Consider the following 17181-nt stretch of genomic DNA (forward strand, 5'->3'; position numbering starts at 1 on the left):
CCTCCATCTATGACCTACAGTCTCATTTCCAAAAGCATCTTTCCCTCCCTGTCTTCTCTTTTTATACCTATTATCTAGACTAAGTTACATAAGCCACTTGTATCATCACCCAGATTCCTCATTTATCCAAACTCATTTTCTATTGTAATTCCTTTTTTTCTCAGTTCCCACTCTCCCAGAATTAGCTTCTTTGTCCTGCCACCACAATCAGAGAAATAAGATGGATTTTTTGTTTTCTAGTACCCCACTTTCAACTATTGGGTAACAAATATTGCATGGCTTATTTCTGTAAAAACTCCTCATGACAACCACGCTGCACTTCTCTAAAAAACCAGGAATCCAGAGCTGGAACTCCTGGGGACCATTTTTGATCAGTCTGTTAGGTTCATAGCATGACTTTGGATGTATCTGCCACATGAACAAAGTGCAAGAAGCCTGGCATCAGAAAGTACCTCCCTCAAAGTAAGAAGCTGAATTACAAATTTAGAAAGTTCTTCAAATCTGAACAAAGTTTTTTCTCCAACACACAATGTCCTCCCATCAGCAAATAAATTATGTGGCAGCTATCCCCAAGCTGTGAACTCCCATTAGGATTTCACCAGCATCTTCCACTTGATAGGGGGGAAAACGGCCAAGTAGCTTTTAGTCTCTTAGGCACTAATTAGGGGATCTGGAGCAAGCACCAACAGCTCTGCCTGGTGCTCAGATTGTTGCCCGGTCAGCAAGTCACCAGATATTCCACTGACAAAAGAAGCTCTTGAAACTCTTATCAAGTAGGATGCTGCAGGGAAAATATACACATGAAGTTGAAGGGGGTGGGGGAGAGGACAGTGGATATAAAATGATACTGTTATTAACAACTGCCTCCTCTCTTGAAAAAAACAAAGAACTTTCACAGCATTACTACAAAACAGCAGCAGAAACAATAACAACCAGACCCAGAATGTCACATCACCAAAGACTTCAGAATTATAGGCACAAAGGAAGAACGAGCTTCCTTCTCATGTCCCCTCCATCAAGCCAACAGGCACCGCAAGGCTCTGAAATCTCAACCTCTTCCATCCCTGCCTGGTAAGGGAGCACATTAAAACCTGAGACCTACAGAAGAGCCTTGGTTCCTGATAACTTTTACTAGCCACTGAGTGGGGTGCTCCAGCCCAGGGGTGGGAAAATTAATGGCCTGTAACAGGAAAGCAAGAGGGAAAAGAAAACAAGGGAGAAAAAGAAAGAAAAATCAACCCACAAAATCCTCCACCTGTGTCCTACCTGGAAACTGCTGAGACTCATCCAAGAGTAGCATGCTGCTCAGTGCACCGAGGCGAGCCCTTTGCCTGCACACTTGTTCAACGTGGCTGCACACTCTCAGCTCTTCTGCTATTCTTGTCTCAGGGTCTTCAGGACAAAAGTTTCCAGTCACTCCTGACAACTCCCTATCTCTGCCCACAGCCCAGCGAGCACTAAATCCACTCTCACTGGCTGTTCAGTTCGCAGGCGGGAAAAGACTCCTGATAAAACAGTCCAGGGTACAGGCAGGGAAACCTGCACCTAAAGTTTCTGAAAATAACTTTGGTAAATAGCTGCTAGTGCTTGAATCCACCCAGCTGGTGTGACGAGAAGCAGTACGTATATATCCTCCCTGCACCCAGCCGAGACGGACCAGGGTCACTGTTATATAACTAGTTAAATATGCCTCGTGTTCAGCCTAAATAAAAATTGTCACTATCTCCTCCCCTGCTTGGAGAGTCAAACAACACAGCCCTGCTCGAGGTAGCTGCCGCTCCACTGGGGACCGATGCCTGGAGCTGTGCTGCCCGGACGGTTTGGCTCCCGCACACGCTCCCTATCAGCGGGAGCAACCTCAGTTATGCCTGGGAAAAGAGTTTTAGAAGAGAGAAGAGGAGCAGGGAGGCTGAGTGGGTGTGTACAGGGGAGGTCTCTCTCCTCTGGAGCAGCAGAGCTGCACGCCGTACGGATCAGATCCCATTCACTCAGCCTGTGATCCAGTTCAACTAGTGGCAGAGAGCAAGACTGAGAATAAAATAAAAATCCTTACATAACCGTTCAGGCTCCGGTGGGGCCCCGCTCAAGGGGAATCCCAACAGACAACAGGACATTCAGAGCAGGGGACACGCAGGACCTTAACTCTGCTTCCGAGTTTCAGTGGTGGGTGGGAAGGAGATGCAAAAAGGAGTACAGCCTTTCTGGCTTTGAAAGCTGTTGTGAGCTATTTTATGAGCTATCTGCATGTTGCCTTCTAATTTGCAAGAAACCTGGACAACTGAGACTGAAACGAGCAATTTGATGGAGCTGGTAACCTGTTTGCACAATAACAGGTGAAAGAGCATCCTGTTCACTTGGTTAAACCAGCAGCTTGTAGACCACTGCAAGTTTCTCAGTTTTCAGGAAAGAACTTGTCAGAATTTGTGGAGTGGGAGATTACTTCATGTAAGCCTTTGTCCCAGTCATTCACCTGCATCAGGACAGGCAGAAGAGAGAACAAATAACTGCCGAATAAGTCTTTTAAGGCTGTAGTTGAACCCCTAAAGACTACCCATGCTGCCTAACCTTCAGTGTTGCAGAGACTTTACCCACGCTCAGCTGCCTTCACAGGCATATCTAATGCCAGCAATAAACAGCAAACCTGGGCTGAGAGACATGTAATGAAATTATCTCTCTGGTAGTGAGCACTTGTCCATGTAACAAAGTCAGCTACTTACTGAAACAACTGGTGAGGGAGCGCTGGGAAAGCCAGGACATGCACAAGAAACCCAAAGCAGGCGGTGTCCCAACAGCCCTCGCACAGAGCTGCAGGACTCCAGGACAATGAGCTGCACTCACAACAGCAAAAGCTGATCTAAAGGTCTGCAAGCACAGCCAGGGCAGAGCCCAGTTCCCCTTTGTGTGACTCCAGCCATTTTTATTTGACCTTTTATTTGAGAGGGTAGTAGGGCACTGCAAATGCTTGCTGCCATCAAAACACCCTCAATGCTTCAGGGTACATCACAACTTTGAAACAAACCCAATATGCTTTTTCATAGTTAGAGCTATATACACTTTAAAAAAAAAAAAAAAAACTAAAAACTGTATTACCATTAAGACACTCAGTAACAAGACAGCCTTTTACCTATTTCACAGATTCAAACAGGCTGACTGGTAGACAGTGATTATCAAGGGGGAAAAGAGGGACAAATACATTAAAGAAGTGCACAGCCAAGGATCTTGTAACAGGCATTATAAGGACTTTGTAGGGTTGGAATAAATAAGCAAACATGACCTCAACATCTGACCTAGCAGATTTATGAATGTGGAAAGCAAGATTTAAGAAAAAGTACTGGGTAAATACAACTGGTTTTTCGCAAAGCATGCAGTGCTGGTTTTGGGTGGGAGAGAGTTAATTTTTTTCATAGCAGCTAGTATGGGGCTATGCTTTGGATCTAAGCTGGAAACAGTGTTGATAATAGAGATGTTTTTGCTATTGGTGAGCACAGCTAACAGAGTCAAGGCCTTTTCTCCTTCTCACACTGCCCCACCAGTGAGGAAGCTGGGGGTGCACAAGGAGTGAGGAGGGGACACAGCTGGGACAGCTGACCCCAACTGGCCTCAGGGATATCCCAGACCATATGGTGTCATGCTCAGCATATAGAGCTGGGGAAAGGAGGAGGAGGGGGGGGGTATCCGGAGTGATGGTGTTTGTCTTCCCAAGTCACTGTTACTGTGATGGAGCCCTGCTTTCTTAGGGATGGCTGAACACTTGCCTGCCCATGGAAAGGAGTTGATGAATTCCTTGTTCTGCTTTGCTGTTTAACTATCTTTATCTCAGCCCACGAGCTTTGTCACTTTTACCCTTCCAATTCTCTCCTCCATCCCACTAGGGGATAGTGAGTGGCTGTGTGGGGCTGAGCTGCCAGCTGGGGTTAAACCACAAAACATCCATATTACAGCAGCCAAGCATGAGAAAAATGGAAGTTCAATACACTGGGGGGAAAAGGAAACCTATACGTGCCCTTCTGCAACACAGCAATAAAAAGTGAATTTCCTTCTTCACCTTAGCACGCAAAATGGAGAAACAATTTTTCTAGCTCTTCTACTCACAACAGCCTGCTGGTGAGGCACCACTGTTAGCCAGGATAAATACATATTCACACAACCAAGAATTAGATCTGCCTGAAACAGTCAGTTTATAAAATGATCTCGTGGAAGGTAATCTTGTTACAGATAAGTCCATTTACTGAATAGCTTTTCCATGAGGCCAGTCTCACCAGTAGGGAACAACATTCTCCCTCCCCTACGGGGTCTGAAATCTTACCCAGGTATCACACCTCACCTTTCTCCTCTCAAATCACAAGCTCTTTGCAATTGTACAAACTGTGCTATATGTCACAAGAGGCTTCTCAAAAAGCTTTTGTGACCTGAGAGACTCCCTTGCTAATAAATTAGGAGATTACCTGCTTAAAAAAACCCAAACAACACTATGAAGTTTGTGTTTGCATAGAATATTAAGATAAAGGTCCTTCAGAAGATGTTTTTTATTTGGCTGACAAGTGTTTCCAACAGCAATGTCAGCATCCTCGAACACTGCAAAGTCGCAAGCATTAAAACTCAAACCTGTTTATACAGACAAGAAACTTGACCGTAAATTGTTTCAGGACATTAGTTCCTCCATATAGCAAAGACCATTATCCAACTGAAGTCGGTTAAACTAAATAAATTTCAACAAAATGCCCCAAAACATGCATTCCCTTCAAGGTGGAGTAGCTCCTTCTCCAGCTCCATGCCTGTTGTCCACCTTGAACCTCTCAACCCTTGCTCCACAGGCTGAGCAGCTCCATGACCTGATCCAAGCCCAGCAAGGACAGCATCAGAAGAAGCACTGGATCTCTGATGTGCCACCCTGCTCTTGGTCCCTGCAAGCTCGGGTGGTTCCCTCCTCTCCAGGCTGTTCATCCTCATCACCACCCCATAAAGCAGAAGAGACCTTCCTTGCCTACCCTCAACTGCTCCAGGCTGGCTGCACAATCCCTTCCCCACCCCATGGCTTTCTCCCAGCCATGCTCTACATCCACCAGCACCTTCTGCACGCCCCATTGACCTCCACTGCACAGGGAAGCTGCCTACTAACCCAAATTGTTTGTAAGTACTGAACATGAACTAGGCTTCACAGCCACATTTCACTCTTGATTAGCACCTGCTAGTAGCACACACACATCATTAAGGCCACTTTCCCTGTCCTAGTTTCCATGTTGTTTTAGCAACACGGAAAACACACAAGAATACCAGGTTTGAGTTGGACACGATATAAGGTGTTGTTTATCCACCCAGAACAGTTCAGACAGAATCACACTTGGACTCCACAACACTCTGTGTTGGCAACTGAGTATTGCTGGACTTTGAGAATCATTTGCTTTTTAAACAAACACTGCACTGCAAATAAAAATACTTTTTGATAAGATCTAAACCAACCATGGAAAACCAGAGGAGTTTTTCCATTTACTTTAGTGAGTTTCAGACTGAACCAAAAGGCATAAAATCTGATAAATCTGTTTTTTCTCATTTTATATTATTCATATAAATCTTGGTGTATTTTTTTTTCCCAAATCATCTAAATCATAAGTGGGAGGAGGTTGGGAAGTTGTACATAATGTAACAAAAATTTAATTGCACAAAATACAGGAAGTGACACAACGCAGTGCCTCTCGCAAATGCTTTTCACACTGGCACCGTGGCAAAACACACTGCTTGAGGTTCCAAGGCTTTCAAAGGTTGTTTAAATGTACCAAAGAAATAAGCTGTTACTAGACAAGATGGAGTGATTTAAAGTTGAAGAATTTATACTATGGATATCTATCACAATTTTAATCAAAATTAAATCCATTGAGTTACAATCCCACTTACATTCAAGAAACTGATTCCTTATTTCTGTAACTTGCTAAATTTCTCTGCTGCTGTAGACAACACAACGTATTTGTGCACCACTGAAGAGTTTTTGGTACAACTTTAATTTCATTCCATTCATTTTCAGCTATGTGCAAATTTGACATAAATCACAAGCTGAGTACACAAAAGTACCACTTTTAAATTGCTTCTAACAGTTCAAGTATTTAAATATTTTACATAGATGAAGATTATCTGCAGATGTTTTAATTGCAAAATTTGTTTTGACAGAGACTTAAACTAGAAGTTTCTGTTCACCTAGCCCAAAAAGATTTTATCTTATAGCTTTCTCCTGTCTCATTCCTATTTGCATATTTGCAAGTGAAAATAAAGTCCTCTGACTCCTACTTAGAATTTTTTTGAGGCTGAGTCAGTGAACTGCATATTGAAGAAAATGTGAACAAGACATTTAAACATCTGCAGTACAGAATACTGTTAATAAAAAAATACTTTGATCCAAACAATGAACCAGACACTTCTAAAAATTCAGTGTTGCAGTTTCTTTAAAGCCTAAGCAAGAAGTTAAAAAGATAAAGGAAATAACTGTGATGTGATATTGTGTTTTAAAACCTGAAGAATACTTCTAATTTAATTAAAACAGTTCCTCATCTCCTTCCACATGTTTATTATTTAATATTACACTTGTATAACATATAGCTACATGCACATTTTATTTAACCAGTCATTAAAACCAGCACAATACCATATAAATTAGGGGAAAATGAAATTAAGGAGACCCCATGCATGGTTTTAAACCCAGTACATTTGAACATAAAAGGGGTGCTGCCTAAAAGGTAAACCAGTGGATTTTCACTCTGGCTTCCTCACACTCACCAGGTGAACTTGGCAAAGTGACTTTGCCACTCCTTACCCGTTCAAGAGGGAAAATACCACATTACAAATTTGCTAATTGGTTTCCATATGATTTCATCACTGCTACAGAAGTTGCAGCTGAGGGAATACAGTACCTATTAGCAATGGCGAGGTGTGGTACAAAGCTGACAGTCAGAAATGTACGTGGGGTAAAGGCACCAAACAGGACAGAGAAGCAAGTGGGGCTGTCCTTTGTTAGAGATTTTCTGGCATTACGACAAGAAAAATGCAAGTTTTTGGCCAGTAAAGCACAGCCTCTATATCCTGCAAAGCTTATCAGAAAAGCATGAAGACAACTTGGAGCAATTCTTTGTTCAGTTCATAACTGCTCACTCACTGACCCTGCTCCCCACACCTTCATGCTACTCTCGCGTTTGTGATAGCTTTAAGAGAAGAGATAAAAGAGAGGCAAAAAACCACTTGAGAAACTCCATATACATATATATAGAAAATGCAGAGCCACGGACGTGGGTTGCTCCTGAACCGCATAGAAAGACTTCTATTTTGTATTCCATCATACGCAATAGATCAAAGGAAAGGAGGGAGAAAAGAGGGGGGAAAGCTAGCTGGTTATAACACCACATCATTTCACGAGATCGGCCAGTCCCTGCGCGCAATTGGCGGCTCTGAAGGAAGCAGAGCTCTGGCGTCACCAGCTCCTTTTAAAGAAGTACAGCTAGTCATTACTCCAGCTTACATAACGCTCAGACTCTGCCAGACTTCGTGCCACCCGCTCAAAAAGGAAGCCGCCGTCAGAGAGCCTGGGAGGCGGGCAGCGGACTCACCGACGTTTTCTTTCGGAGCTTCCCCCTGCTCGGGATAAGCCGAGGAGACCGGGACAGAGTCCCCGCGTTCGGACAGAGCAGGCAGCCGGCGAAAGGCTCAGCGACCGACCGGCGACATCGGCAGTCCGCAATCCCCTGCGCAGGGGGCTGGGGGACAGCACTCCTCAGGATCTCATCCTTCCTTCCCACAGCAGCCCCCAGGCCACACCTCACCCTGCCGAGAATAGCCTAGTTCACAGGGTTAGTTAGTTAGAACGCTGGAATCGGCCAGTAAAGCCCCCGAACCTCAGGCACCACTCCTCCCCATTCCTCCCTGATTCACTGGCAAACAGCCCATAGGCAAGGCACCCTACCGTCCTCCCACCTCCGAAACTGCCCCAACACAACACAATGCCCGGCCAGGCAATCCGCAGCGTCGGAATCGGCAGAAGGGGAGAAAACAAAGCATCCAGCACTGCCTGTTCCCAGCAAAGCACTCCAGAGGATTTTTCTTTATCATCACCATTTAGTGAGTCCAGCAAATCCAGTTCAAGAAGCTGGGTGTCACAGGGTCCGCACAACGTGCTGGGGACAGGGACCCTCGCTGGCTGGGCAGGGCCGGGCCAAGCCACTCAGACTGCACACACAAACATCATTTTGCTCTGACACACACACTGTGCTCCCAGGAAACCGCCAGGATAAAAACAATAGGTAAAATCTGCAGCCTTCTGTAATGAAGCAAAATTCCCAGAGAAATCAGGGGGGCTTTTGCCTAAATGAGAGGCAAACCTCCTCTGCAATTTCAGTGTTACCCTTCAGTATTACTCAGTAAGCAGATCTACTAAAACTGCAAATGCTACCATCCCATCTCCTTCTACCTTCGATACTAACTGCATCTTTTGTATTTTATTCAGCTGGATTGTGAAAACATAGAAGCCAGCCAGCTCCTAATTTTTGGGTCTTAGGAAACCAACACAAATCTTGAATGTAAGGCTTGTGGAAACAGAGAGCATTTGCTGAACAGACACAAAACTCTTACCGCTTTCAGGAACTGAGAGAACAACAAAACCCCCTCAACTTCTTATAGTACATCACCTGAGAAATGCATCCACTATCTGCAACTGGATGTGCATTTACGGAGTTACCCACGACCATCCGAGGCTGAGCCCCACACTCTGCACCTATACGATAAAGTACATTTAAACACTATGATTCATAAGGATCGTTTTTGAATGTAATGCAGTTTCTTATGACAATTTGATTAAGTTTAAACACATGTCAATAGGCAGGATATTAGTTGACAAGTAAATTCTCTTACAGGTAGTGATTGCTTTTGTATCTCTTATGATACCACACAAGCAATCCTCTTTGCAGGCAATTATTGGCTTGGAAGACAGTCTACATAAAGTTACTACAACCATGAAAACCTACCTGACTTTGATGTAAGAACATCAAAGTGCACAGTGGCACCCGAAAGTTCAGATCTGGCTCTTTACTAAGACCAGAGCCGTTGCATAGGCAACAAACCTAGACTGGAGCAGAGGTTTGTTTCTCTCAGGATAAGCCCTTCCAGCTTCCTTGGAAATAGTCCTGGTGGGCTCTAGAGGGAGCTGCGTCCAGCCACAAGTAACCAAAACAAAAGGATCTACATAGGGAAGTCCATCAAGAAGGAAAAAAGTGAGATTATGTCAATCATCACTCTTCCCTTTCCCCAAGAAATTCACCTTGTGCACTACAAACATCCACTTGTAAATTAAAGTGCAGAATTATAACTTATGGGGACTCACCACTCTGGCATAGGTACATACAGAACAGAGAGGAGTTTACAGTTAAAGCCTCCCTCATGATTGTCTTCAGTGCTTTTCTAGACTTAGAAAAGTCCTGACTTCTGCTTCTTTCCACATCTTTTGCTCCAACTCATCCACTTTCAAACAACAAAAAGATTCTGCTCTTCACTCCAAGCTTATTCTGATGGGCTTGTGCCTTTCCCTAGCCCAGCACCTGCCTCCAGCTTAACAAGGACTGGAGATCAAAGCACATGTCACCAGTCTGAGGCAGGAAGCACACAGCAACCAAGGCCACTGTGCCACACACTGCAGCAGATAGAAGCAGGGTTCCTCAAAGAGCAGCTCTGTTCTCTGAGGCTGCCTCGACCTTGGGATGCCCATCTGCCCTTGGTGCCACCTGGAGACTGTAGAAGGCTGCTTTCTAAAAGGAGTGGAGAGATTAAAGCAGTAAGTACCTAATTGCTCTACATCTTCTTAAGGAATAAATTAAATTTTCTAGCAGATAGGAAGGACATCTTAAAACCAGTGTTTCCTAAAAGAAAATGCTGTGTAGTCTGGTCAAAACTAGAAGGCAAAAGGTTTCAGGTTGTTGGAACAAATCTCCATTTACCAACACAAGCAGGATCGTTCATTTCAGGTAAAAAGTGCAGGGAAATTACTTTCTAACAGCAGTTTCTTTTTTCTTCTCCTTTTTATTTCCAGCAGGATGGGCCTTTCTAAATCTGATATAAAGTGATATATGATACCATTTAGCAAGATAGGAGACTGTGTCCATGCTCTTCCTCTGCCTTTCTCTCAGTTTCATACAGGTAAGTATAATATGACCTAATCTATAAGAATAACCACAGTCAAAAAGCAAAAACTCACATAATACTTGAGGAGGTGGAGCCTACAAAATGAACAGATTTATACCAAAGAGTTTCCTCTCTTCCCCTGTAAGGACAGAAAGTTGCTCTGTTCCCAACCACACACATCCAGCTGGGGACTCCCACACACCCCAGATTTGTTTTGTTCCAGCACTTTGTTGGGAAGAAGAAAAGATAGAAGGCTTTGGGGTGGGAAGCACATGAATAACACCATCTCCAAAATGAGCAGCAGATCTCTGTGCCTTAAGGATGCTTTCATATATCATTCAAAGAAATATTAACCCACACTTCCACATGATTTTAAAAACAGATTTCCAAAATAATTTCAGCTTTAATAACTCCAGATGCTAACAAACTTTCTAGTAAGTATGGTGTTAACTACTCATTTTTCCTATTATATTAGACAAAGAATTTGCCCAGGTAGCTACAAATTGATTTCCTTTTCAATGTAATTGCACCCTACAATGATGACCCACAAAGAGCCACACAGGAGCATCATATTAAACAAAATCCATACTTGCTATAATTTCATGCCAACATTTTTTCCCTCAACAACCAAGTGAAAATTGTAGGAAAAGCTGATCAAGCAGGACCCCTTTACATGAACAGACTTTCCTTTAGTGAGGGCTCAAGGTAAGCAGAGCTCTTTTCAAGCTTGGATCAGCAGTGGGTGCCATGTGAAGTCAAGGGCTCCTGCCTTGGTATCAAGGGGGGAAGTTCAAAACTGTGAGTACCAAGTGGCAGCTCGAGTTCAAGCAGAAAGCAGCTACTGAAATACATTGTGGATTATGCTGCAGAAAGTAAAGGTAGCTCTGTTTGAGCTAGCAAATGTCATAAGCAGGGTGAGCAGTTTTAAGAGGCTAGGGTAAGGAAAAGGGTCTCTCTTCCCCCTCACTCACCTCATGTGCCAATCTCTCAGTTGTTCTGAGATTTCCTGATGCCCTCACCCTACCAAGGAGCTGCAGTGCAAAACACCACTGCACCCATGTGTCCTCTTCTCCTGGATTTGCTATTCTGTACCACCAACCAACTGTGCTTCTCATTCACTCCTCTTAAAGAGTCTGTATGTCCACAAAACCCTACACAAACCAGTCTTGGTTTGCTCCAGCACTTTGTCAAGGAGTAGGGGGAACAGTATGAGTCTGAGCTGGGAAGAAGGAGCTCCTCCAGTTCTCCAGTGGTCAAACAGAGATGCCACAGAGCTCACACATTCCCAGCCCTGGAGTGTGGGGAAAGAAAGAGGGGACAAGAAAGGAGAAAAAGCGCAGAACACAGGGCAGGAGACAAGGCCAATTCCACGGAGTTTGTCTTATCACAACAGTATCACCCCATATGTTATTATTTGGTTTTGCCTGGTATCTTTGTACATTAAGAATTGCAGCACTACTGTAGTACTGGAAAATTGTTCACTAGTATATCCTAAAAGCACTGATTCCAACCCCTGTCTGCTGTACCATGAACCCTGTAATGCAAACACAACTAGGAGCCTTTGAGGACAGTGTCTGAATGCTTGTGCTCATTAAGACATCTTTGAGAGAACTGAACAACCACTTCTAGCCCAAACTGCACTTTAAGAAAGTGTTTAACCCATATACTCAGAGGTAGGAAACAAGCAACTTGCCATCACTATTAATAGCAGAATTTCAGCAATACATATGAATAAGAGATAATGAATTCCAGAAACATCAGTCAGAATAATCCAGAGACATTCCTAAAGTGGAAAAACAGAACAGTACAGTGGGATTCATTCAAACACTCAACAGCTTTCCTCGGGAAAGCTCTGAGGTATAAATGGTCCACGCATTTGAAATGATCTGTAGAAATCCATATTGGAGATTTGTTTCCTCTTTGCTCAAATTGTCTTTTATTCCTATGGAGTCCTACACAGCCCTGAGCAACAACCCGGATCAGAGAAAAACTGCAGGACTTGAAACAGCCCTTTATCTCTACAGTCATCAGTACATCACATTTCTAAAGAAAACGATTTAGGGAGTTAACAAGAAAAGTTTCTAGCAGTCACACATTGCTATCACAAAATCAAACATGATAAAACAGGTGCTGCAACCCACAAGTGATGAGAAAACAGATGAAGTGGGCAGGGATGACAAGGCTGGAAGAGCAGTGGCAGCCTCTGGCTAGGATTGAAGCATGCTGCTGGGATGGGTGTGCAGTCTGGCAGCCAGGGAAGGGTCTCTAAGTGTCAGAATAGGTATGTTCTGGAAGGAGCATTCTAGAAAAAAGAAAATACTGATGCTGGAAGAGCTCCTACACATGATGCTCAGGTTCATTAACTGGCCACCACAGAAGAAATGGATAAAGGATGTAAGCCATGTGGTTATTAGCTTTCACTTACTCAGAAATATTCAGAAAAACTAGCTTTCCTGGCTCTTTTGTTTCCAAGAGGGCACGGGCAAAGGTTGAAGAGCTGCTTTCTTCAATACTGAAAGTCTGCACCATACAAGTACAAACTAAACTCTAGACCACCTACAGGACAGCTAAATGCAAACAAAACTGAGCAGAAATGAGAAAAATGTGCCAAAACTGAAGATAGCACTAAAGTCCCAGAATGTAAATAGAACTCCTAGAAGACTATGAAACTGAAACTACACACAAGGATTAACCCCACATACAACATGTATCAGAAAGACAAAAACAGGTTAAACATGCAAAACACAAGTCACTGCTAAATCTGAGATTATATGATCGACCACCACCAAGTGTGGATAACATTACATTAACATTGGAAAGTTCTTAAGTTATTTGAACCACCATCAATACATGGAAATCCTAAACAAAGCCACTAGTTTGCAAGCAAACTGTAAAAATGTTAGCTTTGTAATTGATATAATCACTATTATTTAAAACAAGGAATCAGTTTCAGTTTGGAAAAATGTTTATGCAGCCTGTCGCCCTTCCAAGGAAATAGCTGTAGAATATTAATAATCATCTAAAGCTTGTAGTGCTAGAAATATGCATGAGCTCATCCTCAAGGGAAAGATCCCCCCAGGATCCCCAGTGGGATCAGAACAACCACAGTACCAGGAAGGGAGGAGAACAGCACAGCTGGGAATAGGGAGAACAAAGTTTTAACAGAAATTATTAAAATTAATCCTTTTACAAGCTTTATAATATAAACATTAGAGCACAGCATCCCTTCTTATGAATAAAACTGTCTGTTCCAAATATGCTATTTATGAATGAGGTTAGTCTACAAAGCCACGGGACTACAAACATCAGATGGACAAAATCAGATGAACCTATTAATTCTGAAGTTGGTTATAGTTCATAGGCTAAAGAGCAGGTTTATATTAGATCTAAGGTGATACAGATGCCAAATGACATTTTGGAGGCAGTGTGTAGCTGTAAGGAGGTATCAGGAAAAGCAGACTGGACACCTCCACAGAAGATAATAATTATACATCTAAGCACCCAGAAAGCATTCTGATATTGAGGCAGACAGAATTAAAGCTGAACAATCTGAAACCTCAGAGGCAATCTAGCTTTGCTCAGCTCATGGGAGTTTTCCCTTGTGCCTAATGAACAACCATAAAAATACTTTATTCTTTTTATTGTTCCTCATTATTTTCTACATTTGTTAGTTTTTTTTTTAATGAGTCACAACAAAAGTATAAAACATAAACATGTTTCTAGTGTTTTAACATGAAAATAAATAGCTGTCATTAGCAGTTCACAATGTTCTGTACACCTACATTGATCTTGTTTGCTTTGGAAAGAATAATGCTGACAAACAACTCTGAGTATCCACTCACAATAATATAGATGTTGATGATAAAGCACATAAGTCTATGATAACAGACCAGTGGAATAGTGGGAATGACCCACTTGGACATGACATACAGACACTCCCTTCTGTTAACAGAAGTTTGGCAACCACCTCACACTTCCTCCTGCTCCACTGGCTGCAGGGTCCTGCGAACAAAGTGACATCATCATCACCAGTCTCTGAGACAGAGGAATCTGTGACCTTGTAACTCCTCTCTGTGTTGATATTGGGAATTCCCTTGTTTCTCACCTGAACCAACACTTCCATTTCTGCTACTTTCTCATCAGAAAAAGCCATCATGTGAATAAAAAAAGAGGAATGCATTTGTTTTTGTGTAAACATTTTTATAAAAGCATTTAAAATCAAAACAGCATCTTCAAGTAGCACATGGCTGAAAGAATATAACAAGAAAACAAACAACACTTGAGGACAACCATTTATTTTGAAGCCAAAAATTCTTTAGTAACTAGAAGAAGAGAGAAGTATCTGTTTTTTACATATTCTGTGCTATGAAAAGGAAGAATACTCTCACTTGGTTTAGGTAGATGTATTCAAATACCTCCATACTCTTTGAAGTTACTAAAAATTGCAATTTTAAAGGAAGCAAATAGAGCATCCCCTTAGGCTGTGGCTACAGTTTTGTGATACAAAGAGTGTGATGACAAATTCAGCATGGGGAATTCCCACCTGAACTCTGCATTCCTGTCTATGTGCCCTAGAACACCAGCCCTTCTGGAACAAAAAACATTTCTAGGATCCTGCAGTGACCCAGAACAGTTATCTAGCAACACCCAAATGTAACCTGCACAGCACAAGCCCACAAACACCTGTATTAGCCCTGAGCTGAATTGTTCCTCTCCTGAAGAAGACAGTAGTGCAGGTGGAACTAGGTGAAGATAGAAGGTGACAACTTACTTAGCACTTCCATCTTTCATCTTGTAAAACAAACAAAGGAGAAGCCAACCTGTATGCTGGCAGAAAAGAACATTTTCCAGCTGTTAAAGATGATTGCTGTGAATGAGCAATAATTGTCCATAGCATCCATCAAATTGTTTATGTACGGGACAAGCCAATGACAAATATATTTATTTTCACCACATCCTTTAAATAATACAAGTAATTGTAAATCTACTTATTTACTTCTTTATATAATTGCTTTCCCAAAATTTGAAGCTATTTTTAAAATTCTATCCTCCTTACAATTTATACTCGTGGCTTGTTTCATTATGGAAATATTTTTTGGCCAGGAGACCATATTTAACATACATTAAATACCTATTTAAACTAAACAGCCACATAAGGACTTCTTCCTACCAAGAGCTGAACAAATCCTAACCCTTACAGAATCTCCCAAGGGGTGAGAGCCAGTTTTCTATAACAATGTACTAATGCCTTAGGTTTTAGCTTTTATATTTTTCAGATTCTGTGCTGCTTTAGTGTGTAGTTCTGAGCTTCATATTAAGGGATGGTGAGCTCTCTTCACAGAGTAGGGACACAAAACAATTCCTCTCCTAGCTTGGGACCAAGGACAACCACCCAAATTTCAGGCCCAAGAGCATAAACAACTGGACTGAAGAGAGAAAAACAAGGATGGAACTTCATAACCTAAGCTATAATTGGACAATTAACTCCAATACACAAATGGACCAGAACTTATAAAAGTGAGAGACCATGTGACTGGTTGCCCATTTTGTGATCATTTTGGTTTTATCTTGGGCTGGGCTCTTGTGCTGCCCAAGATGTATCCATTGAGGTCTTTTAATAAATCCCTACTTTATTCTTTAACTCTGTCTAGCCTCTGTTCTAGGGCAGCCTTCACAAGGCAGCAGTATATTCCCAACTCCATTCACTCACCACTTTCATCAAGTAAGTCCTCCTCGTCATCCCCATCATTGTCCTCCTCCATCGCCTCCTCCTCATCTTCCTCCTCCTCCTCTTCCATATCCTCCTGCTCCAAGTCCGGGTCCAGGTCCGGATCACTCCCTGAGATTGACTCGTCTGACATGATTCCCAGTGGTGCTCCTTGTGCATTACCTGCTCATGTTCTACCGTGAGGCAGCCCTGGAAGGACACAAAAGAGGAACATGAGCCCAGCAAATCCCAACCTTTGAGCCTCAAGGCTCAACATAATAGCAGCATTACTGCACATAAGAACCAAATCAGCCTTTTAAATAACAGACTTAGATAAAGCACAGCATCCTGAGGAGAAAACAGATGCCATAAGAAATGGATCATAATCATACAGGCCCAGCATTGAAGAATCTCCATCTCTTCACTGGTGTCCTTGACATGCACACAGCAGGAAGATTCCTGGTATCAATGTCTGATTATTCAGAGATGCAAAAATTAATAAATTATGTGAATGATTTCAGAACACTACCATCCAAACAGGAAGTATACAAAAAAGGATCAGTGTCAGCATCCCCTCTGGATACCTGTTACCTTGATCCCTGCAAACACCATCACAGTGTGCAGATGTGGCTCAGAGACAGAAACTCCCTCCTGCCTCAGCTGTACCCACTGCAAAGGTCACCCAGCTCCTCATCACAGCCTGGCTGAAGTCTCTGATCCAGCCACACAACAAAAACACTGTTACCTTCATAGTTCAGGCAGAAAACAACAAAGATCCAGTTGTAAAGGCTGAGATCCTATTGTAAAACAGGGCAGGAAGAAAAGTAAACACTAAGAAAGAATGAATCAGACAAAATTTGCATTTCCTTTCTCTCAAGGACAAGAACTGGGGCTGGCTGTGCATAACTTCTGTTACATCACTCCAGTGCATCACAGCAGAAATTGTGGTAGAACACAAAAATAAAGCCTCATGCACTGTCACTTCTGGTCAGTGATGGGTACTCCTGAGCACTCCTCTTCCATACGCACAGAACGATCCTAAAGGAGCCACATAAGATGGATGAAAAGAAACACGACCAAGAGAGGAAAATAAAGAAGGCATCTTGATCTTAAGGAACATAAGCAAAGGATGTATTCAAAGATCAAGCTGCAGAAGAATTACTACCCACACACTCTCTGGAAACCTTTAAAGAAAGATGAAGGAAACATTTCCTCATCACTCACTTCCCACTGCCCCCTACTTATACCACAATTCCACTGTAAACTATAAAATGTTTGAGAACTAATCAGCCACTTAAAAACAAAACAGAAAAATATAAACCCCA

The 17181-nt window shown here is 42.6% G+C and overlaps 1 protein-coding gene across 3 annotated transcripts in view; it reads right to left on the reverse strand.

Annotated features, from left to right (window-relative positions):
• RAD54L2 (RAD54 like 2) overlaps positions 1 to 17181 on the reverse strand; it is a 69101-nt gene that overhangs the window by 31647 nt on the left and 20273 nt on the right. For 2 of the 3 annotated variants that reach the window (XM_068201596.1, XM_068201598.1), the window contains exon 2: positions 15860 to 16066. In XM_068201596.1, the coding sequence (XP_068057697.1) occupies positions 15860 to 16010 (151 nt within the window). In that variant the 5' untranslated portion in view covers positions 16011 to 16066. Of the gene's footprint in view, positions 1 to 1266; positions 1968 to 15859; positions 16067 to 17181 lie in introns of those variants that run through there. The other variant, XM_068201597.1, reaches the window with a different exon arrangement.

This window comes from Anomalospiza imberbis, chromosome 11, assembly GCF_031753505.1.
Source record: "Anomalospiza imberbis isolate Cuckoo-Finch-1a 21T00152 chromosome 11, ASM3175350v1, whole genome shotgun sequence".
Classification (NCBI taxonomy): domain Eukaryota; kingdom Metazoa; phylum Chordata; class Aves; order Passeriformes; family Viduidae; genus Anomalospiza; species Anomalospiza imberbis.